This window comes from Schistosoma haematobium, chromosome ZW (genome assembly GCF_000699445.3).
Source record: "Schistosoma haematobium chromosome ZW, whole genome shotgun sequence".
Lineage (NCBI taxonomy): Eukaryota > Metazoa > Platyhelminthes > Trematoda > Strigeidida > Schistosomatidae > Schistosoma > Schistosoma haematobium.
In genome coordinates this window covers 59,978,399-60,003,709 of record NC_067195.1, presented here as the reverse complement: position 1 = coordinate 60,003,709, position 25,311 = coordinate 59,978,399, and the positions used below count along the sequence as shown (strand labels likewise).

The 25,311-nt window shown below is 32.9% G+C and overlaps 1 protein-coding gene across 1 annotated transcript; it reads right to left on the bottom strand.

Moving 5' to 3' along the window:
• Positions 1 to 19,731, bottom strand: LIMS2 (LIM and senescent cell antigen-like-containing domain protein 2). Its single transcript, XM_051218804.1, has 9 exons — positions 19,644 to 19,731; positions 19,396 to 19,599; positions 16,295 to 16,402; positions 14,362 to 14,407; positions 13,214 to 13,280; positions 11,569 to 11,689; positions 6,812 to 7,060; positions 4,621 to 4,893; positions 1 to 540 (listed from the first exon to the last, which is right to left on the bottom strand). Exons 2-9 carry the CDS (start codon positions 19,497 to 19,499, stop codon positions 417 to 419), a joined length of 1,092 nt encoding a protein of 363 aa, XP_051072045.1. The 5' UTR covers positions 19,500 to 19,599; positions 19,644 to 19,731; the 3' UTR covers positions 1 to 416.
• Between the last annotated feature and the right edge of the window lie 5,580 nt (positions 19,732 to 25,311).

Genomic DNA, 25,311 nt, shown 5'->3' with positions numbered 1-25,311 from the left:
TTTGTTTAAGTTCAGCTTTTATTTTGATTAATTGAATAATATCACATGAAAAACTGTACACCATTAATTTGAATATAATGACGACTCAAGTAATTTTTCTCTTGTCAACATTGTTTGCTAATCGATATCACAACAAGCACTACACAGAAAACAAATAGAATGAATTGCTTTGATTATCATCCATTACTTAATTACATTACAGGTTAATCAGAATATAGAAGTATGACAGTGAAAACTATGTATACAGTTTTGAATAGAATATTATAGAAAATAAAATCCTGTTAAAACATTGAATAGTCGACTCAAATGTAGGTTATATATATATATATATGTCAACTGTTTGAAATGGTTTCCTTAAATGATTGTACGGAATAAATGTAAACTTGTTACATTTTTTATGAATATACAAATAATCATTAATTACTCCATTTTTTTCTATCTGCACGATGAATTTTTGCCAGAATCTTTTTCCACTGTATTGGTAATTTATCATAACAATCTTTACATACTGGTTTCAAATCGATTTCATAAAGTTTGGATCTAAATAAATATGAAATAAAATATTCATATTGAGTAAATTTGTGAACGACTAAATTAGGTATAAGATATCAGGTCTCGGGTTTTGGCACAAAGTTCACTCATTCATTTAGCTAAATAGAGTTTTGGCATAATAGCTGATGTCAGTTAGTGATGAAAACCTTAAATCTAATTCTTAAACTTAATCATCAACTGTAAATCATAATTTTAATTCCTCATACAGGTTTATAACCCTCGTTTGGTCCTGGTTATTAGATGGACACTCTCAAGGTCCCTTTAGCATCGCCTAAAGGTAGTTCATAAACTGTAGTCTCGCCTAATCTTTTATGTAATTTTAAAGTCTAAGATCTTCTGTATAAAAGTAACTCTCAAGTATGAATTAACGGCGATCAGTCAGACCAAAATTTTACTTCTTTATAACTGGATTTTGCGAATCTTAACTAACATAGAGAAGATTTTTTAGCCTATGACCTACGAAGTTTAATGGCATATAATAATTTTTTTATATTAAATCACTTCAAATTTCATTTAAATATACTAAGTAATTGGCCAGTCTAATGTATATTGGCAATTATCAATCAGTGAATGGGTAAAAACTTCATCATCAAAGTATGTTTATTTGTCCCAAAATTTAAAACTATGAACAAATATCTACATTTGTTAAGTTGTTTCTTTTGAGTTAAAATATCCCCTGATACTAGTTACCAGCTATCATGTACAAAAAGTCCTCTTGTAGCTCTTCTTGGGCTACTGACGGTCCCAAGACCGGGCAAAGGAGGAGAGTTAAAATAACGGGTCGACAATCCTATCCCGTAGAAAACAACCTAGTTAAAAAAACACTAACCAGAATAAACAAATTAAACCATTTAAACTCCGCCCTGGGAGTCGAAGGAACAATTATGACACCATATGATGAAAACCGATATTCTTTGAAAGTCACTAGGCTGATAGCCCTTCTAAACACCAAAGAAACCATTTTTATAGGTATATAGAATATCCGGACAGTATGGGAGAACGGAAGGATCAGTCAAACAGCAACGGAAATGAGGAGATGCAACTTGGTGGTGCTTGGAATCACTAAAACCCATTGAACTTAAGCTGGATAGAAAAGGATAGATTCTGGATAGATGTGGTGGTACACTGGTCACGGATAACAAAATGCTCCACACACACAGGGAGTTGCTCTGATGCTGTCCAAAGAAGCACATAAAGCACGTACAGTATGGGAATCTCATGGACCAGGATCACCAAAGCATCATTCAAAAGGAAGAAGGAGGGGATCGCAATGAATGTTATCCAATGTTATGCACACAACAGTGATAACAACGAAGATGATAAAGATCAGTTTTACGAGAGGTTGCAATTAATCATACAGAAATGCTCAGGAAAGTACCTGACCATCCAGATGGGAGATCTAGACGCCAAGGTCTGGGTGCACAACAGCGGTTATGAATATATTATGGGACGAGATCTACACAACAAAGAGGAGGCTACTATGGAAGACAACCGGAAGAGGGGTTAAAAAGCATTAACTTCAACGTGTCGGGGGATGCTGGGCCGCAACAATCATAATCATGAAGGTTGGGTCTCTATCGAAACCCTGGATACGATTCAAGAAAGGAAGAACAAGAAGACAGCAATTAACAACGGCTGAACAAGAACAAAGAAAGTCGAGGCACAAGCTGAATACGCAGAACCAAACAAGCGAGTGAAGAGGAGTATCAGGGCTGACAAGCAGATACACATGGAAGAACCAGCGACGACAGTGAAAAAAGCTGCAAGAGAAGAAAAAATCAGACGACTGGGAAATATAGTAAACCAGAGCGATCAGTCAGGGATGTAAACGTCAAGACAATCACTGAGATTCAAGAACAGAGGAATAGATGGGTGGAATATTTCGATGAACTGTTGAACAGACCAGCTCCATTGAATTCATCAGATACCGAAACAGCACCTACAGCCGTTTTGTAGGTGTCACTCCATCAGCGATAAAAAAAATCAAGATGGCCATCACATAAATCAAGATTGGGAAAGCAGCAGATTGAGACAACATACCAGCTGAAGCACTAAAGTGAGACATAGAGGCAACTGCAAACATGCTCCACGTTCAGGAAGATTTGGGAGGAGGAACAAGTGCCACGGACAGACTGGACGGAAGGACACCTCATCACGATACCAAAGAAACGAAACATGAGCAAATATCTAAACTACACATGCACCACACTACTGTTGACTGGATTATGAAGACCTCCACATCTGACCTGAAGCACAGAATACGATGGACAGATTGGATCTAGCTCTTCTGTCAGATACAAAGAAACAAATGCAGATGAAAACAGCCAGTGTAGCGGCAGCATACAAACATACACAAGGAAAAAACCAACATCCTCAATTACAACAAAGAGAACGTCAACTCATTCATCCTTGATGGAGAAACTCCGGAACAGGTGGAAAGTTTCACGTATCTGAACAGCATCATCAATGAACGTGGAGGACCCGATGAAGACGTAAATACAGGGATTGGCAAATCAAATGCAGCATTCCGACAGTTGAAGAACATATGGAACTCAAAACAACTGTTAACCAACACCAGAGTAAGAATCTTCAATATGAACTTCAAGACAGTTCGACTGTACAGAGATGAAAGTTGTATAACTACCACAATCATCGTCAAACATGTATAAGTATTTATAAACAGTTGTCTACGTATGATACTCAATGACCGTTGGTTGGATACCATCAGCAACAGCCTACTGTGAAGGAGAACTAACCCGGTTCCAGCTGAGGAGGAAATTAGGAAAAGACTTCAAAAGTGGATGGGACAAATATTACGGAAATCACGAAACTGCATCATGATGCAAGCACTAACTTGTAATCTTGAAGGGAAACGGAAAATTGGATGACTAAAGTAAGCACTACGACAAAAATGAGAAGCAGTTATTAAAAGAATGAAAATTAACTGGGATCATTTGTAAGAAGAGCCGAGGACAGAATTGGTTTGAGAAGCCTGGTAGGTGGTCAGTGCTCCTCCATGGAAAGTGACGAGCGCAATGAAGAAAACAATCTTGTCTTAGATTCTTAGTAAGCTCTTCTTGTTTCCACCGAGATTTACAGTTTATAAATAAAAATGTTCGCCACTGTAGTCGTGTTCTTTGGCTTCGTCTACACAGCACAGAGGGTTGGATGATTAAGCATATACACATAATGTTGTCATGAAACATGAATACATTTTATACCAAATTTTGCATTCAAATTAAAGTTATCATGTTATATGAATAGAATGTTAGATCAGATTGACAGGTGAAACTCTAGAACTATTTTATTGAGCTAACTGACGGTTTTTATTTTATTATTGTTGTCTTCCACACACTCATATATCAGTAACTGTTAGACTAGTCAATAAAGTGTTAACAAATATCCATTTACATTTGATAAAGTCTAGTTTTAGTCAGATGTTTTATTTTTGATATAATTTACGTTTTCCATAAGTAATTAATAAATGAAGTTATATTTGGTAATTGATAACACTGACTGACCTTAGACAACCATCTAAAATCAGGAAGCAAGAGACGGATATTTGTTTTTAGTACTGTTGATTTTAGTGCTCATTTACGTCCATACCAGAAAATGAACTTATAGTTTTAATTCTTGTAGTGACTGTATTACTTCAAGATACTGAACTGGCAGTCAGTGGTTAATATTTCTATCTTCAATCAGTTTGTCGTTTTGCTCATATACCTATTATCATTGATAAGTGTCTCACACCTAACATTTTGGAAATCTATCGGTCATAGCTTCCCAAAAGAGCTGCCGAAATAGTCTTTGAAAATCAAAGTTATATACTTATACTCAAAGCAGATTAACTTTTAAAGGTCAGGTCAAACAGTATGGCTATAAAAGGAAATAATCTTTCTTCAATCTACTTAATACATTATTAAGTAGAATTATTATTGTTGGAAAGCAATATCATATAAGCACAATTCAGTTTATTTCAAGCTCATTAGTTTGAAGGGTGTAATCTTCCTAGGTTATCAGTTATTTGAAAAGAACTTTAAAATAAAAAAAATCAATGTATCCACTTACTTTTCATCTAATTTTCTGTCACATAGTGAACAAAGAAAGTGTTCAGGGCAATAAATTTTATTAGTAAATTTAACCAATATACCAGTAACCGGTTTCGCACATATATGACAGACACTTCCAATTCTAGATTGATAATGTATTAGGCAGTAGGCGTGTCCTTGCCACTCATAAAACCTACTACCCATAAATGGTATTTCACAGTGATGACATACAAAATGTTCAACATGCCAAACTTTACCAAGTGCCCAAACTATACGACCCTCAATCGGACGTCTAAATTAAAGAAACAAAGTGAAGAAAAGTAACTAAATGTAACTGACACAGTATGTTTCCACAACTAAACATTCTTAGTGAAATCTAAAGCATATCATTCCATGAATTTCAAAAACCGTATCAATTAATTAACAAATATTCGTGTCGGAAGAAGCAATTAGTGACTATGAATTTATACGTTCATTTATATACTAAGTATTCAAAGTATGAAGTACTATTGCTCAAAGATAAGAATTCAGCTCAAGAACCGACTACTAATCCTTCATTTCTGAACATTAACCGTAGTTAAATTCTGTTAAACAGTCATAAATAGGAAAAAAGTGTCTTTTGCACAATCTTCTTACGTGCTAGTACTACACACAGTAGCAGATGTTTGATAATAAAATTGAATCTTTCATGTGTTCAAAACGTAAAATGTCAATGATAACATAAAACAAGCAATCTTCAGTGATCTAATTTTCCAACCAATTACATAAGCACAGATAGGTGTGAGTTAAGGGAGAAAAAATCTAGTGTTTTGACGATTCCCATAGGTACCAGTCACTCAAAATAACGTAATGGTTATTCAGGACAATGAAAATATTTACATATTATGCTGGAGACCTTTAAACACTACTATATAAAATCCGTTGCATAGTTATCCTTTTTAAGTTCTTGATAACTGCATTGATTCAAATATTAAGGAAGTATAAAACATATTCACCGTTTCATTTTTCCCGATCTAAGCCTAAACTATATTATGTTACCAAGTCATTTGGTAGAAAGACAACTACTTCAATGTGTTAGCGTAAAATTTTAAAAGTAATGCCAACGTTCATTGTCCTGAAAAACAACAGTCTGAAACATCTTTTTTTAAAGATTGATAAAAATGAGTGTAAATAGAAACGAAATTCTTATCGTGTCACATATCAATTTTTTGTGAAAATAAGGCTTCACTGTCTCAGATCCGTATTATATGATTAATAATTATCTGGATTACAAAACTGTCTATGGTTCACAGGTGTCTAAACATAACAGAACATCTCTATCATTAAATCTTAAAGAAAAATTTCTAATCCTACCTGTATTTTTATTAGTCCAAAAGTAGCATAGAAATAATTAAAAGTTTTGTTTAACAGTTTATTCTTTCATTAATACATGTTGCTAAACAGAGAGTGATTTTGTGGAGATTGTAGTAATTTAATAATTGAATCCATGAATCAATTGAAGCTAGACCTCCATAGAAAACCTGAAAGTACTGGACGGCCGTTTCATCCTAATATGAGACTCCTTAGCATTGTGCATTTACAATAAGTCATTTTTAAATGTGAACTGAATGAGTAAACGAATAAATCTGGAATCTTGTCTTCGGTTTTTATATATTCATTACAGCACTGTCTAACGTTTTATTGGACTAATACAATATCGGTAATGACTGATTATGATAAAATACAATATGTTTGCAGTAGATTAAAATGTCCCTGAAATTAAATTTGAACTCTTGATCTACTGTCCTTTACTTTATTTTCTAACCTCTCACTATTTTATTTAACAAAGCTACATTTTTCCTAACTGAATTATTCATACTATACAAACCAGTAGATCTTACATTGAATTTTCTTCATATAAAATGTATCAAATTTTTGGAAAACCAATTAATCATTCATTGAGACTAAACTAAATATCTATTGTTTGGTCGTATTAATAAAGAGTGAATCTAACCTTCTCCATTTTATGTAGGAATGAAAATCTTCAACTTTTTACTAAACGATCAAAATTTATCAAACGGTCTAATTACTTCAAAAGTCAAATCAATTTCTATACATTCAGAGTTTTCTTTTACTCATATGTAATTGTTATTATCCAAACTTGAAAAGAACAAAATTTATCTGAAATTAATCTAATATTTAAGAAAAAATTGCAACAATTATTTGTTTACCTGCATGCTGAGCATATTGATACACCAGAACGACTGAAACATTTAAGACAATATAATTCACCACCACGTTCATGTGCATCCATACCAAGTTCTTGATCACAATCATAACAATGAAAATGATGTGGATGATGAAAATCACCCATAAATTTGATGTGTTTATTTAATTCAATTGGTTCATTACATGTTTGACATATGTGATATCCAACTAATTCTTGACATATAACAGACCAACAATCTTTACACAGGATTCTATCAGAAATTCATTAAAATACACAATGGTTATTATATTAAAATATTGCAGAACACAATCATTTATCAAGAAAACTAAACATTACAGGTATCTACTATTTATACGAAATAGGCTTTAAGATACTAAAATCATTCCAATGAGTAGAATAATTAGATTTTGTGACGTTTAGTTATTTATTTTCTGAAGAAGTGGCTTACATTAAGTCATGAAATGTCAGAAAATCTCATTTTTCTGCTCTTTGGGATATTACAAATATATTATTTTTAATCATAACAATTTGTTCAATGCTCAATATATTTGAAATTATCAAGTCACACCTTGGTAATGATACCTTACTGAAGTATTGTTCATAATTGTTAAAACAAACAAGTTTAAGAACGTGGAAAAATGTAGATTTGAGAGTCAGTTGCCAACTGCATCATCGAAAAAAAATGATTAAAATTAGGTTTAAAGGAACACATGGATTTATATAAGATGTTTACATAACAAAATAGTTAGCTAAGTAGACTAAGTAAATGATTAAAAATGTTTTGAAAACGTGTTAACGACTAATATCTTCCAAGTGGTACATCTTTCAACTTGCTGAATTAGCAGATTGAATCTTATCATCTGAAAAAAATGACCTATAAGTTAATGTAAAAAAGAAAAACTATCATCGATGAGGTTTATTTACAACAAGCTAGTGAATTCTGAGGCAATATCCTATATGTTTATATATCATATCAGTCATTAGAAATCATATATAATCTGTAAGATATACTGCCACGATGAATTGAGGATTGATTCATAGAAGGCTACTTTGAAATTCGTTTCTCTACAATATTTTCAAGTAAGCATAATGCCGAAATATAAGAATAATCTTGAAATTACTAGAATTAAATGTAACATTATTGTTTATGAGTATTTTGAAATTAAACGATCCATTATATAGCGAGTACATGAATGTGTAATTCTTAGAAGCTCTAAGATAGCAGTAAACAATTACAGAATATTAGGTAGCTTCAAATACTTATCCAAATAATACTGATTTACCACGATAACTTCATGTTTGTGTGTATGTATGCTTATGAGTGAGAACATTCTTCCTATTCACATTCTACATGACACTAACATTTGACTTTATCTCAAACATAAAGTTATCTTTCTCGTCAATCTATTTTTGTGGACCATGATTAGAAGAGGATCTAAGATAAGGTTATGGGTTATATTTACTTACAACTGTATTTTCCAAATTGCACTACTTCTATTTTCATTATCTCCTTATTGATAGCAATTTTATTTCAGTTGACATTCTGTTTTGGTTCCAGGGATATTAAGTTCCTTTCTTTAATCGACCAACTATGAGTTGATACAATTAGTTTATTTCTTAAGGATTGAATGACGCATTTTGCTTTACAGAAACATGTTTTTTTATGAGAAGTATTTAGTTCATGTGTTAACTAGAAGAATTAGTGTCAGGTATTTTCATATATTTTATTTATATTCTCATTTGTATATACCGCCATTCAGGGTTGGATGGAGAATGCTGGTGAGCGGCCTATGCTACTTCACGAGGAGTAGCAGGCGTAAGTAAGTAAGTAATATACCGCCATTATTTTCGCTTTATTATGTTCTGATAAATTTGATGGTAGATGACTGTGACTGAGGAATCCAATTGCACAAAACTATTGAAATTTCAAACATTTTAATCATTGTAACACTCGATGTTCTGTTTATTTTCAAAATATTTGAAACCGAGTCTAATCACTTTTTCGTAATTTAATATGTCAAGTCATAAAAGACTATATTTCATTTTCTTTTTTTTACATGACTATGAAATACCCTAAATTCAAAAACAAATATATTGATGATGTCTAACCTTAATCAATCCACGAAGTTGCACGACTATCTTCTATTGTACTGAGGTAGATACCTGTCTCTATTCAACACGGATCAGCTCCACTAGTCACAGCTTCTCATTAGAACTCCGAGAATTCATTCACGAAGCTAGACATAAATACCGTTGGATGCCTGCCAGCTCAGTTGTCTAGAGGTTAAGCACTCGTGTGCGAGACTGAAAGCCCTAGCTTCGAGTCTCGCGAGCGGGATCGTGGATGCGCACAATAGGACGAAACGGCCATCCAGTCCTTCAATCAGTTCATGATCTCAATCAAAAACTTAATATTCTCTACAACCCTATACTGATATTGATAATATACGATGTTTATCATGAAATCAATATACGTCAGTTATTAATCTTTGATTTTTATTACTACAGTAACAAAACTAGATGAAATGAAGTGAAACATTATGTGTAAATATACAAATGCATTTTTTTCTTGGAAAGCTTTCTGTGTTTCATTTAAATAAACTTTGTTTTTTTTCTTTTACTGAAATACACACCATTTAAATAAACATTTATCTTGGATTTTGATTCATTCTATTGTGAATTTGATAAATTTATCTAGTTTATACTAATAGTTTGGTATAAAAAGGAGTTGATTGAAGTCATTTTGTTGCTTTAATGAAAGATATTGAAATGTGTACTTACACTTTTAAAGGAATATTAATGTGTTTATATATGTATACTTAGTTAATGTATACAATTAAAGCTAAATGTATACATACATGATCATATAATGTACTTAAATGATAATAAAATCTAGTTCATAAATCAACAAAGAAATGGAGCCATGTGACATTCAATAATTAATGAAAATATAATAATTCTATTTATAACTTAAAAAGATTGCTTGAAAGAAACACTTTATAGTGTAGTAAGCCCATTCAACTATCATATTTCACAGTTATATAATATACCATTGTGGGCCAGGGTACTTTTACATTGGTTTTCAGGAGAACCAGACACCATCTGTACGTTCACGTGACAACCCAAACAGTACAGCTCAACCCCGTTTAGCCGGAGAACCAGACACCGTATAGGCTTTAACGCTACAATCTGAATAGTACAAATCAATCCTGTGGCGCAACCACACAGGTACCAAGCACCCTGGTGGACCATTCAACTAATGTATTATTTATTTGCTCACTGTAATTTACACACTTAATCCACTATGTAATTTTCTGTGTGAGTTTGATTGAGCACATGAATGCACATCAATCTTTAATCTTTTCTCTTATTGGTTGTAATACACAGACAATCAATAATTTATCCATACTTGATTAACACTCAAAATGACATATGGATTTATAACACACACTCTTGGTTACCCTGTACGCTTGTGGATTTTACCAATCTTTAACAATAAATTATCTCTATAACTGGTGTTCAGGCTTTTAAATAATCTTGAGTAAATCTATAATTTATCCTGCATTAAATACTCAGTTAACAGGATACTATTTATTGGAGACAGATATAGAGGAAACTAGCCTCTACAATAGTACCAATATGTTAATATTACATTTATTATGATTTACTTAACGCTATGATTTATCTTGAGATTTTAACCATAACAGATATACAATGCAGACCTCTGAAACATATGAGTGTTAAAATAAAAATCATTTACTTTGACAATCAGTATTGATTGATCGTATCAGAATGTGAATACTGGACGGTAACTTGAGCGTGACCCTATTGATAATGTGATGATTCAGTCAAATAAGATTTCTTTATAGACGTGATGACAAGCAACATTAGTAAGCACAAAATTTTGCAATCATCTCTTTTGAGTTAGCCATTATAAATTACAACCCCCAAGTTATTAGTACTCTACGCCTTTCTAACCATAACTTTTGTACAAAACGTTGAGAAGTCTCATATTAAGGCGAAATGGTTGTCTAGTGTTCTCTGGTTTCTGCTGTGTTATTTTCGATAAAAATTTTTATTTCATTTTCAGTGGTATTTTTATACCTCACTCTCCATATATTACCTACATTTATTCTGATTATTGATTTAACAATTTTATGTGAAGTTTAAACATATGAAAGTTAACATAACATACTAGTAATTTTAATATTACTAGTTTCATTGAGATCATGAACCAACCAATGTTAGACCATCATTCAAAGCTTGAAAGCAGTAGACAGCCATTTCGCTTTAGTATGGGACTCCCCAGCAGTGCAAATCAACACCGTTGGATGTCGGCTTAGTAATCTAGACGTTAGGCGTTGACACGAAACAGAAAATCCTGAGTTTGAGTCTCACAAGCAGGATTGTGGATGTGCATCTCTGAAGAGTCCCATGTTAGGACGAAATGACCGTCCAGTGCTAACAGGTTTTCAATCGTGGTCTAACACTGATTGATTGATGGTCTCAATAAAAACTCAATAATCTCCACAACCCTATACTGATATTTAATAATTTTATTTTACTGACAATTTTGTACTCAAAAGCTTTATTCGTTTTACATCTGACAGGTCCGTTAGATTATAAATTTAAACATATAACTGTATAACCTGATGTAAGTTTATTGTAAATAATAATTATTTTTCGTATTCATCAGTGTGCCAATGAGAAAGAGTTAATTTTTGAATCATATAGAAAAAAATTTGTCATTCCACTTGCCTTGTTTTATGTCTTTGAAATCCTTTGCTTACAATTTGAATACCACATTCATCACAGACTAAACATTCAGGATGCCAGCTTCGATTCATTGCTTTTACCACTTTTGACATGATAAATTCACCTAAACAGAAGAAAATCAACATTATCAATTGAATTTTACAGGTTTAGAATGAATTTAGGTGTGAACACTAATGTCCAGTGCATATAACAATCTATGTCGGTCTTTACAAGACCTTTGGTAGTTTCGTATAACAAATGGTAACTTTATTCAGGATTTTGACACATGTACTTTAAAAAAATAGCGTAAAGTACAATACTATTATCCAAGTATGTTTAGAAGGGAACTTGATTTTTTGCTCGCGTTCAACCGCTTCTAGAATAATTTAGTTTTTTCTGAGTGGTATTCTAACTAAAGATAAACTTGAATTGATATATGTTCGGTGTAGGGTTATACTCTATACTCTTATTAGTGATTATATTTTAGACTATCAACCAAGACTCAGTTAGCTAGGACTTGTGAAGGAACTTATTATAAAAGTTACTTGAACAAAATATAATCGTTTTCTTCTGCAACCTGAAGGTATTATTATTGACATTTAATAATGAGATCCATTTAGTTAAATCTCTAAGTTATAGGATTCTTTACTTAATATCAGAAGATACTTTGTTTTAAATCCACTCTTGTGTGAAATACCTTAAAAGTAATAATCTGTCACAATCTATCTGTGTAACAAACTCACTACAATTGTCTGTATGCCACTTGGATAACATATAATTTTCTTAAACAGTCTTAGAAACGGCAACACTAATAATTATATCTTGTTCCACCAATCAAATTATAAGTAGCTTAAATGAGCCAACACTTATTTTTAAGTACATTTGTCAAACCTTCCTTCGTATCGATATCTTATGAAATTACTTTATTACAAGCTAATATTATAAATCACTTCCGATATACCTGTCTAGTCTCATATCTAATCTTATATTTTTCATTTGCTTTATTATTAAATAAAACATACATAAATCATTGCATTAGGAAAAGACCAAGAACATATACGACAATAGACCTGTTGTAATAACTTTTATTATTTCCTTCTTTTTAATTGTAGATAATTATAAGTACTCTTTCAAGGATTGAAAATATCTTACCCAACACTATTTATTCACAGTAGTGTTGTATTAATTATTATTACTAAGAAAATACTGATTCTTATATGACATTTACATTCCAATATCTTATTTCGTTGTAGCTATACTACTTTCATAGGATACTTTCTTGTTACCCGACTTATTAAAGAAAACGCTATGGTTACAAGAAAAGTAACTATTAGTGTGGTACATTTTTTTGATCAATATATGCTTCACAATATTCAAAACCATGTGACAAATGTTTATTCAAAAATGATATGTAAACCATAAGTTTTTAAATACCTTTAATAGTTTTTTGAATATTGTAACCATTTAATATTAACTTAATCATTCCCATGAATAAGCGTAGTTATCTTTAGGTCTTTTCAATATATATGTTATTATTATTATTATTGATTACCATTACAATATTAATCAGACAATATTGTTTCATTTAAGATTTATAATAGCTAATAAAATGAAAGTAAATAATCTACTTAATTAAATACCGACTTACCACATTTAAAACAAAATGGTGCAAAAAGTACTTGAAAATCATATTTGCAATATCTTCGACCTTCAAACTAAAATTATTGAGAGAATGAATGATTAGAAATGAAATTCAATTGATGTTTGTGATAACACAAAACTTCCTAAACAAGTATTCTAGTTAGATAAGTTATTTATGTCAATAATTTACTAGACAGTTTTTCTGTTTAAGGCTGATTGGTATCACGAATAAAAGTCGGCTAGAAAACCAAGTACCATATGTGTGGTTAATATAAGGATTTTAGGAGATTGTAGTATTTTTACAGTGACCTTGAGGCTAGCGTTCGTAAGAGTGAATGAAGGGTCTGAGTTTAGGTCCCGCGTGTGACATTTTGAATGCTCACTGCTGAGTAGTTCCATACTAGAACGAAATAGCTGTCCAGTGCTCCAGTTTAGATCGATTCGTGAATTAAGCTGTAAAAAAGTTATATAGTCATCAGGTAATTGCTGATTTCCAGTTTAAAAAAATACAAATCATTCGTCATCGTGATTGAAATTGAAATAGAGTTCAGCCACTTTAGATCATTCAATAAATAATGTAATGTTTGAAGTCATAATTGCTAATTTTGGTCAGTTTTCATGTCGGTACAACATCGTCTAATATTCTTTGTGGGTGACAGGTTTATGTGAACTACATACAAATTACTGGTTTTCTTCCTGTGAGAAGCTCATTAATTTGCATTGTTTTGGACTATTACGTTATTACTTCCAAGATTTCTTTTAAAACGTATCCGAAAAATAAGTAAAACTTTTAGCAGAACGAAAATTTCAACATATACACTTAGAGCTTCCTTCCACCAACTTTTGCGACATGTAACGGATGTGAAATGTCTATTCGCAAGCTAAGTGGGGAGTATACGGGATACCAGTTTCATCTTCATTATTTAGTCATTTTAAAAAAGCAACTTTTACTGCTGAAATAAATATCTGTATCGCTAGTATTTAATTACAAGAAACACCATGACACCGTCAGTATATTGTAGATTTACTGAATAACGCTGAGTATGAATGTTGTTCTCTGGCAAATCTTCGCCTACTTCAACTAACTAAATAACCGAAACATAATCAGATTCGTAAATTTAATATGAGTAATACGTAACTTTGGGATTAACTTACCTCATAAAATTCTTTATTAGATAATGGTTGTAAACATTGAGTACATCTTCAGAGTTGAATGAAAGAAGTGAAAAAAAAGTGTTGACGAAAATAAAAAAATTCATTAATTAAAAGCATTTTACGTGTGAATGACATAATTATTATGTAATTAGAGTTGTTCACTCATTTTCTAGAAAAATAAAACTAGTTTACCAGTACCAAATGAGAAAAATTCATTTTGCTTCAAAACGTTTTCATCAAACAGATAGACTGGAGATACATAAATAGACTATCTTCAATAAAATTATATTCATGCGATGCGATTAGAAGGATCAAGCCTATAATCTCTTACAGGTCTTTACTGGATAGTTCAGAAACAGGATAACAACTAGGTCAATAAACATAAGTGATAAAAGCGTTAAGATAAAACACTACATGTCCCCTACCAGTTGTATAACAAATTTATCTGATAGTTAATAAAGTTCATGACTAAACTGATGAGATTGGATATGGTCAATGAAAAGCCGAAAACCTCCTAAGAAGTTCAATATTTACAATTTGTAATTTACTAACAGTATGTAGTAAGACATGTTAGCGATGGATCGAACGGATGTTTATTCGCCAATGATGTCGTATCATCAGGCACAGAATTTTTCATATATTTTATTTAGATTTTCAACCTACCTTTGAACTCACACATTAATTTGTATAAAGAAGACAATATCGTATAAAACTTACCTAAAATAATGTATTAGTAGCCATTTTTAACTGAAGTCTATTTTAGTCTTGTAAATCTCTCGACCATGAATTATGATTTCGCAGACTGAGAAGCTATACATCACAAATAACTGATTGACTAAAGGCGACATTATTTAATAGGCTATGTGATGTGCCTCTTGTAAAAAGAGCTGGATATACAAATATTATTTAGATCCAAAAGAGTTGGAACAGTATTTTAGAATAATAAACTATGGTCTAGTCCGTAAATCGGAAAATCTTGACTCTATGAATGTACAGTGTGATGGATTGTGTTTGTTTCGTAGTGTCTTAAAATTTTACATATTAAACAGAAATCCGGTTGTTTTTAGGTATGTGTTATTAGTTTTTGTAAGCTTTGAACTAACATTTATATCTAAAAGAATGTTTATGTAAGATTAAAGTAAACCCCATTGATACTTATTGTTTTGTGAATATAAACCCCATTTGCAAACGATTTCATCTCTATTACATACCTATGGTATATCATTAAAAGTTACATATACTACCATACTAATATTTCTGGTGATATTTATACCATAAATAATCCGGGAACAGTTTGTGGTACTTCAAAATAAAACTCATCTAACTTGTGTCTAGTCATAAGTAAATACAGAACAATTCATTAAATAATTTATTATTTTACAAGTGATAATATTCAACAGTAACTAGTTAGTAAACTATGAACTATGAATCAGTTGCATGTACTTACATTCATGTGTCAATGATCCTATAATGCCGTATACCTGGTGCTTAACTTTTTAAACTATAAATATGTTATATAGTTGGCTATTGATTTGATTTTTACTGCAACTACAGTATTTAATATTTAGATAGTTGCTAGCAGGGAAGTTCAAGACACATGTTTCGTCCGATTTGATACTCTTCGACTAGACGTAACTACATTCCAGAGTCGGTGTTCAAACCGTTATTCGAAACAAGTAACTTGGCAATATTGTGGCGATCCACAATTGAAGGACACTGACCAACTTCAATCCTAAGAATCAATGAGAAGAATAAATAACTAATACAAATGAATTATGATATTTAAACTTGTTAATATTTTTCACAAATATTTTTTTCAGTTTCTTTAAATCATCAACCTTTCTGTATGCATTTATAGTTCTTAGCTTTTGTTTTATTTTTACATTTTTAATTTGTGATCAATGGAAGTTTATTACAAAGAATTTAAACTTACACAAAACATGTCGGATGATAGATGTCATTTTTAACACAAACGATATTTTCATCTTCAGTAAATGGTTCATCACATCGTTTACAATGAGGTTCTTCAGAAGTATCATGTCTAAATATTTAAAGATAATTAAAACACATTTTATTATAGTTAGTAACTAAAAATTAAATGTTTATTACATTCTGATACTTAATGATCGTTGTATCAAAGTCTGTCTGTGACTTAAATATCCTATCTGTCTGATGAAGATGTATTCGTGTCTGTTCAGTTCTCATCTACATACAAATATCCGTTTTGCAATTTGCTATACACGACTCGTTTTATCTAATCAGAAGGATGTTTTGAAACACTTATTCCGGATTTTTCAGGAATTTCAGAAATCCTATAAATACCGTAGTTATACTTTTGTCTGTTTACTAGTTAAAAAGGAGTTAAGAACGAAACTACGTATTGATATATGTTTCAACCGTGAAGCCAATTAATTAGATATTTTTTCTTGAGACAGTTATTTTTAAATTGATATCTAGAATGGCTTTACATTTTAGTGACATCCATAAACACTAAACCATAAATATGATGATAAGCAAAGATGGATGATGTCTACCAGTGGAATCCAGGACGCACGGTATAAATATGATTGTACTATAATTTTGTAGAATAACTACCGTGACTTCTACTGCTTATATTTCGGTTACAATTGTAATGAGGAGATTGTAAAGCTTTCCTATTGAGGCATATTCATGGAAATTTTTTATAAAGAAAAGTTTCAGAAAAATTGATCACTTTTGATTCAGTTTATATCCAGATTCCTAGTCGGCGAAGTAACTATGTCTGGATAATTGGGACACGAAGTATGGTCAACTTGTTTGAACTGGCATAGTAAGACAATGGTAAAATTGTGAGTAACAGAGAAAGAAATATGAGGAGTCACTGGAGAAAATAAAGATGTTGTTACAAAAAAATTTTTCTTCAAGACATTCTCAGTTACTAGAACACACAGACGTATTTATATTTATATTTTTACATCTAGTGGCTCATAATAAAATAGAGAATTGTAGAGTCGTTATTATATGTACTGCTAAAGATTCAACAGTAAGACGATTGACTGATTTCCACTGGCCTCCCAAAGACCATGCTGAGGGGTGATTGGATATCAGTTCAGAAAGAGCACACTTATGCAAACAATAATTTATGCTCTCCAGATGCGGGTCAACTTGACAGATACACATTAGTTTGGGTCAAAATGACAGTTAATCCTTGACAAATTCTCAGATCAAGCATGTTCTACAAAATATCTTCAAGAAAAAGACATTTTTCTCCGGCAAAACATTTGAGTAATTTGAATCAAATTCGAAAATAAAGAATCTCTCATATTCAAAGCCCAACGATGTTTTTATAAACTGTTAACATTCTAATGACTTAAATACCTATTTACGCAAATTTTAAAAATTCCAGTAATTTATATGTGGCTTCCGAAGCTGAAATAATAGAACATTTTACAACTTCATGAAAACATCACAATTGAAAATATCGTAACTTGAAAAAACCATGATTAAAACTAAGATGTACGTAAATGTTATTGAGAACTACAACTCTATTTCTTTTCAATAGTTTGATCACGACAAAAGTAATAATGTTTGTAAAAGTGATATAAGTGATTCCATTTGTGTTGCACACTTTTTACTAGTACTACTCATTAATAATTGCTGCTCATCATTTCGCTCAAACCGAGATTTTAACATGTAATCATTTAACCAATGAATTGAAATTTAATAATTCATAATTTCATCTGTCGATTGCTATGTCCAAGCCCATATAAATTTTTCTAGTTTCCGGACAGGCCAATTTATTCATTCTTTTTGAGTCCCATTTTGATTTTGTTAATTAATTGCTTATCAACCTTGACTGTTTTTATGTAAGTGTATGTGTGAATGTCTTATCTTACACATCACATGTCTGTAACTTGTTTTTATCTGAATATAGATATTAATTAATGCTTGGTTAAATCGAGTTGGTTTCCTCAACTTCTCCTCTGCACGTCATTTTGTTTCGCTTCTCTCTCTCCTCTTCGCTACCTTCTCTGCGATTCTCTGACTGTTTGTTCAGATCAACGATTGTATGAAATATACGCATTCAAGCTTTATTCTCGTATTTGTTTTATTGAATCCTGTTATTCATTAACGCTAGTTAAGTCGATAATTATATGTGAGGATTGACAGTATGTAAAATCCGATCACGATAATCACATGATCCAATTAGAGTCAGATATTCGAGAGCCACTAAAAATTTAGTGGGAAACTGAGTTCGAGTTGTAGAAGATCCATATAGCTTAGTGGTATTTTGAATATTGTAGTTACCTATTCGCTTGGTAAAGCAACTCCTATTAATACTGTAAATGATAAATTAAATAAAAAGTCAAAGACATGAAAGACGGATAACTGAAAAAAACTCACTAAACTCTTTATCTTATCCTTGTATTTTACGAAATTTAAGGATAACATGAAATAGGACTTTTGAGATAAGGGGACCAGTTAATACCGCTAAGGGAAGGGGATACATGAGATATATCCTTTTAACAAATTCTAATGTTCAGACAGTATCCTATCTATCTCGGTTAGTTTATATCTAAGTCATTTCAAGCAAACAATGATAATGGAAATATTACTCTAAACAATGCAGAGTGATCCATGATATCATTTAATGATATAAATTGGGATTTATGAATACTTGTATGGCTTAAAAATATATTAATGGTAAACTGGCCATTTCAACAGTCTTGAACAATATCTTACATAACTTTTTGAACCTGCTTGATTCAAAGATTGAATCATAACCAAAAGATTAACATGAAACAACTCAGTTGTATATACATAGGTTAATAACACTTAATTTGACTCGTAATAAAAAATTACAAAATATTTCGTAAAATTAACGACTTTTGTGAATCAAAACCATCCGAAACAAATCTATATTAACTGATATTAATCTCACCTATAAGACATAATTATACACTTATATATTGGGAGGAGAATGTACTAATTTGATTAAAATATTAACCAATCTATTCGGTTTATCTATTAAATACTTATAAAAATGTAACTCACGTTACAATATTTTCAACTTTGTTGTCATTAAATTTGACAGCTATATGATCACTGCCTAACTCCTGCTTGTTTCGCACCTCATGAAGCATTGGTCGTTTATACATAGATATATATCACAATGTTTATTATTATTAATATTACCAATCTTAGTTTTGTTCCGTAAGTAATAGTGAATTTGAAATAATTTTATCTTGTGATAACCAACTTATAAAAAGTTATTATGATTACACAGATACACAGATACATACATACATTTGATCTATAAATTTAATGATAATCATTAAATTGACACTGAAATGATCGATTTTCCTGGATAAAATTCACTTTTTCTTTAAATGGTATGCTACATTATATTATTGTTGACATCATATATATATATATATATATATATATATATATCACAGCAAATGTTTCAGAGGTACACCATAGTCGACACCCACTCATATTACTTCACTTAAAAAATGTCTCTACCATGTTTAGAGTTGTATAAAAATCTGATAGTTGATCATTATTAATAATCTTTCTTCTTATTCTTGTCCTGTTGGTTGTTTCACTCATATACATTACAAAGTGAAATGTAATAAAGAAAAAACTAAAGAAACTTCATTATAAGGAGATTTTGACCTCAACCCCTATTCGTTTTATGGATTAGATCACTTCTTGTTTCACTTAGTACTTGGTACTCATTATTTTCATAAGAAATATTTGTTATCGATCATACATGTCAGAATATAAAGTAAACTTATACTGATACACTATATGACTATACTTACATAAATATTTATAAATCATTTCAATGTTCAGTAGTCTGAAGGGTATGTGTGATTGAAATTATTGAATAATTACTGATTTCTTAAATACCATAACTCTATTCGATAAAGAAAATAAATTACTTAACTAGAGAGTTTAAGCATGCATTTATCTTTAATAAAACTAGACATATGCTTGCTAAACCGCTTACTATATATATATTTTAGATTGATCACAAAATCAAATGCTAAAAGATTTATGAAGAGCTTTATTATTTACTTTGCATATATTTTTTCAAAGAATTATCTTATTTCAGAACAAATAAAGGAATCTCTGATTGAACTTACTAGACATTGTTTTTACTTTATGGCTGTACTACGCGATAACTGTTTTGATGGTGTCTGCGATATCTAGTCAGTAATTGTTGTTTGTTACCTAGCTATGTTGAACAGTATTATTAACTATTGAAAATATCTAGTTCACATGCGAATATTGTAGTAATGAGGACGAAAAAGCCTTGAATACTGTATAAAATTGATCCGGAAATAAATATTTATTACGTATTGATTGTATTATTTAGTGAACAATATGACTGACTGAGAAATCGATTTATCGATGCTGTTGTTCTTACTCACTGCATCAGTATGTACAAAAGGTTTTATATTGCACTTGATGCTTGTTTCGGTAAGTAAAAATGTAGCTTATTAAATCAATGGATATTAGCCCCTTAAAAGGGACTTTCATTTCAAAGGTCATTTAACTAAATAGTTTATTCGTTGAGCATTAAAACACCACGACCATCTAGAGATTAAACGGGGTATCGGATAGTACCATCATATAAAGCAAAATCTTTCAATAGATGCAAGGCATTATTGACATTTTGCATTACTGAATCGGATGAACCAATGTAACCAAAAAGAGATAAGAATATTCATTTAGAGTTTTGATTGTTAGTTCTGTCTCGGGTATATTTAAACTGTTCCAACTTTTCAAATTACATACTGATTGTCAAGACTATACCTACTGACGAATCTAATCTCTATTGAGACGGCTAAACCAATGAATTCTAAGAAACCAATTGCGAAGCAAATATATCTTTAAATATAATGTGTCATTCCGCGCGGTTCCAAAAAACATTCCTACTGGATTTTTCCTTTCCACCTGTAGCTCTTATAGGGTTGCTGCCGGTCCCAAGCCCGGGTAAAGGAGGAGGGTTGGGCATGGGGTTAGCGTCCCCATCCCGTAGAAAACTAACTCGCTAAAAAAACGCTTACCAGAAAAAATAATCCAAACCATTTTAACTGCCCTGGGAGTTAGAAGGTCTTCATTTAGAAGAATTATGACGCTTCATGGTGAAAGCCGAGTTCCTTCAGAAGCCACGAGGCCGATGCCCCTTCTAACAACCAGAGCAAAAATTTTTATAGGTACATGGAACGTTCGAACAATGTGGGGAACCGGGAAGACCAGTCAAATATCAATGGAAATGAGGAGATACAACTTAGCAGTACTGGGAATCAGCGAAACCCACTGGACCCAAACTGGACAGAAAAGGCTAGCTACGGGAGAGATGCTGCTTTACTCCGGTCACGAAGAGGACAATGCTCCACACACTCAGGGAGTCGCTCTTATGCTGTCCAAAGTAGCACGAAATGCACTTGTAGGATGGGAATCTCACGGATCCAGAATCATCAAAGCATCATTCAAAAGGAAGAAGGAGGGGATCTTAATGAATATTATCCAATGTTATGCACCCACCAATGATAGCAACGACGAAATTAAAGATCAGTTCTACGAGCGGCTGCAGTCAATCATTGAGAAATGCCCAAGAAAGGACCTCACCATTCTGATGGGAGATCTAAATGCCAAAGTCGGAATAGACAACACTGGATATGAAGATATTATGGGACGACACGGACTGGGAGAAAGAAACGAAAATGGATAAAGATTTGCAAATCTATGTGCATTCAACAAATTGGTCATAGGAGGCACAATATTTCCACACAAGCGTATACACAAGGCTACATGGATCTCACCGGACCACATTACAGAGAACCAAATAGATCATATTTGCATCAACAAAAAATTCCGAAGGACAATGGAAGATGTGAGAACCAGGAGAGGTGCTGACGTAGCTTCAGATCACCACCTAGTTGTAGCCAATTTGAAACTGAAGCTAAAAAAGAACTGGACAACTGGACAAAAAGCACTACAAAGGTTCAATACAGCCTTCCTTCGAGATACTGTCAAACTCAATGAATTCAAGATAGCTCTCAACAACAGGTTCCAAGCCTTACAAGATCTACTGGAAGAAGAAGAAACTACTATGGAGGACAACTGGAAAGGCATCAAGGAAGCATTAACTTCAACGTGTCAAGAGGTTCTCGGTCTAAAGAAATACCATCATAAGGAATGGATCTCTACAGAAACACTGGACAAGATCAAAGAAAGGAAGAACAAGAAGGCAGCAATAAACAACAGCCGAACACGAGCAGAGAAAGTCCAAGCACAAGCTGAATACATAGAAGCAAACAAACAAGTGAAGAGGAGCATTAGAGCCGACAAGAAGAAATACGTGGAAGAACTAGCAACGACGGCAGAAAAAGCTGCTAGAGAAGGAAATATGAAACAGCTTTACGATACAACGAAGAAACTATCAGGGAAATACAGTAAACCAGAGAGGCCGGTCAAAGACAAAGAAGGCAAGCCAATCACCGAAATTCAACAACAGCGTAACAGATGGGTAGAATACTTCGAAGAGCTCCTGAATACGCCGGCTCCAATGAATCCACCGAACATCGAAGCAGCACACATAGATCTTCCTATAGATGTCAATCCACCAACTACGGAAGAAATCAGAATGGCCGTCAGACAAATCAAGAACGAGAAAGCAGCGGGACCCGACAACATACCAGCTGGAGCACTGAAATCAGACATCGAAGCAACCACAAGCATGCTTTATCTTCTATTCAAAAAGATTTGGGAGGAGGAACAAGTGCCAATGGACTGGAAAGAAGGACACCTCGTCAAGATTCCAAAGAAAGGAGATCTGAGCAAATGTGAAAACTACAGAGGCATTACACTACTGTCAATACCAGGGAAAGTCTTCAACAGATTGTTGCTGAACCGGATGAAGGGTGCAGTAGACTCCCAACTTCGAGATCAACAAGCTGGATTCCGTAAGGATCGGTCGTGCACAGACCAAATTGCAACACTACGGATCATCGTCGAACAATCAGTTGGGTGGAACTCATCACTATACATCAACTTCATTGATTATGAAAAGGCACTTGACAGTGTAGATAGGAGGACATTATGGAAACGTATTCGACACTACGGAGTTCCTGAGAAGATTGTCTATATTATACGGAACTCATACGACGGACTACAGTGCAAAGTAGTGCATGGAGGACAGCTGACGGATGCATTCCAAGTAAGGACCGGAGTCAGACAAGGCTGTCTACTCTCTCCCTTCCTCTTCCTTCTGGTGGTCGACTGGATTATGAAGACCTCAACATCTGAGGGAAAACACGGAATACAATGGACAGCTCAGAACCAATTAGACGATTTGGACTTCGCAGATGACCTAGCCCTCCTATCGCATACACATGAAAAAATGCAGATGAAGACAGCCAGTGTAGCAGCAGTCTCTGCATCAGTAGGCCTCAGCATACACAAGGGGAAAACTAAGGTCCTGTAATTCAAAGAGGAGAACAGCAATCCAATCACTCTTGATGGCGAAACTCTGGAAGATGTAGAATCCTTCACATACCTGGGAAGCATCATCGATGAACAAGGAGGTTCAGATGCAAGGGCCGAATTCCTGCAATTGAAGAACATATGGAACTCAAAACAACTTTCAACCAATATCAAAGTGAGAATCTTCAATACGAATGTCAAGGCAGTTCTACTGTACGGAGCAGAAACTTAGAGAACTACAACAACCACCATCAAGAAAGTACAAGTATTTATAAATAGCTGTCTACGCAAGATACTCAACATCCATTGGCCGGATACCATCAGCAATAGCCTTCTGTGGGAGAGAACAAACCAACTTCCAGCTGAAGAAGAAATTAGGAAAAGATGATGGAAATGGATAGGACATACATTACGCAAATCATCAAACTGCATCACGAAGCAATCCCTAACTTGGAATCCTGAAGGAAGGCGGAAAAGAGGAAGGCCAAAGAACACATTACGTCGGATAATAGAAGCAGATATGAAAACGATGAATTACAACTGGACGGAGCTAGAAAGGATTGCCCAGGACAGGGTTGGATGGAGAATGCTGGTGAGCGCCCTATGCTCCTTCACGAGGAGTAACAGGCGTAAGTAAGTAAGTAAGTTGAGAACTGAGTAGTATCCGAAGTCATAGCTAGCAGTTTGCGGTACAAATCGGATTATACTGATCAAGTTACAGTCTAACTACTAGCATGATTGACTTGATATTCTGATGCACAGGTGGGTGACAGTTCAATGAGGCTATCTTGTTTTCACAGATCACACGTCACCTAAATAACACAGTGGTAAAAGCGTTTCATTGAGACATTGAGTCAAACGCTTGAGAATGTATGGACAACCAAAAGTTATTCGACAATTGAATTTACATCTTATCCATAAGTGAAAAATGTCAAGAAAACATGGATGAAGTTATTTCTCCCAATTTCGCCCAACCAAATAAAATTTGTTAATAAACATTTACTTTTGTACTCGTAATCAAACACACGATATTCGAATGTTTTAAGAAATATTAGTTGATGAGCTAATTTAGTGAATTATTAAACAAACATTTATAGTTGGATGAAACTAAATTTTAGTCTAACACAGGTAACTTTACAGTATAACTCAACAAGATTCACTCTAACAAACAATTTAACGTTAGAATTCAATACAATATATGAATAATGTTTATTTTGGCTTCACTCAATGTTTCACAGTCATCTAAATAATAAAGCATACAATATTAAGTTAGTCGATAATGAATAGTAATTTAATGGTTGAATTCATGAGTCGACTAAAGCTTGACCTCTATCGAAAACCAGAAAGCATTAGATGGCCGTTTCGTCCTATTTTGAGACTCCTCATCAGTAAGCATCCACGATCCCATCTCGCAGGATTTGAACCCACGACCTATTGGTCTCGCACGCAAACAGTTAACATCCAGACCAC

Bases quoted from the DNA above. Each gene is read 5' to 3' on its own strand.
- LIMS2 (XM_051218804.1), bottom strand. From the start codon at position 19,499: ATGTATAAACGACCAATGCTTCATGAGGTGCGAAACAAGCAGGAGTTA. The intron at 14,408-16,294 runs GTAAGTTTAAAT...TCAACTCTGAAG, and splicing joins TATCATCCGACATGTTTTGT to ATGTACTCAATGTTTACAAC. The intron at 7,061-11,568 runs GCAAGTGGAATG...AATTTCTGATAG, and splicing joins TTTCAAAGACATAAAACAAG to AATCCTGTGTAAAGATTGTT.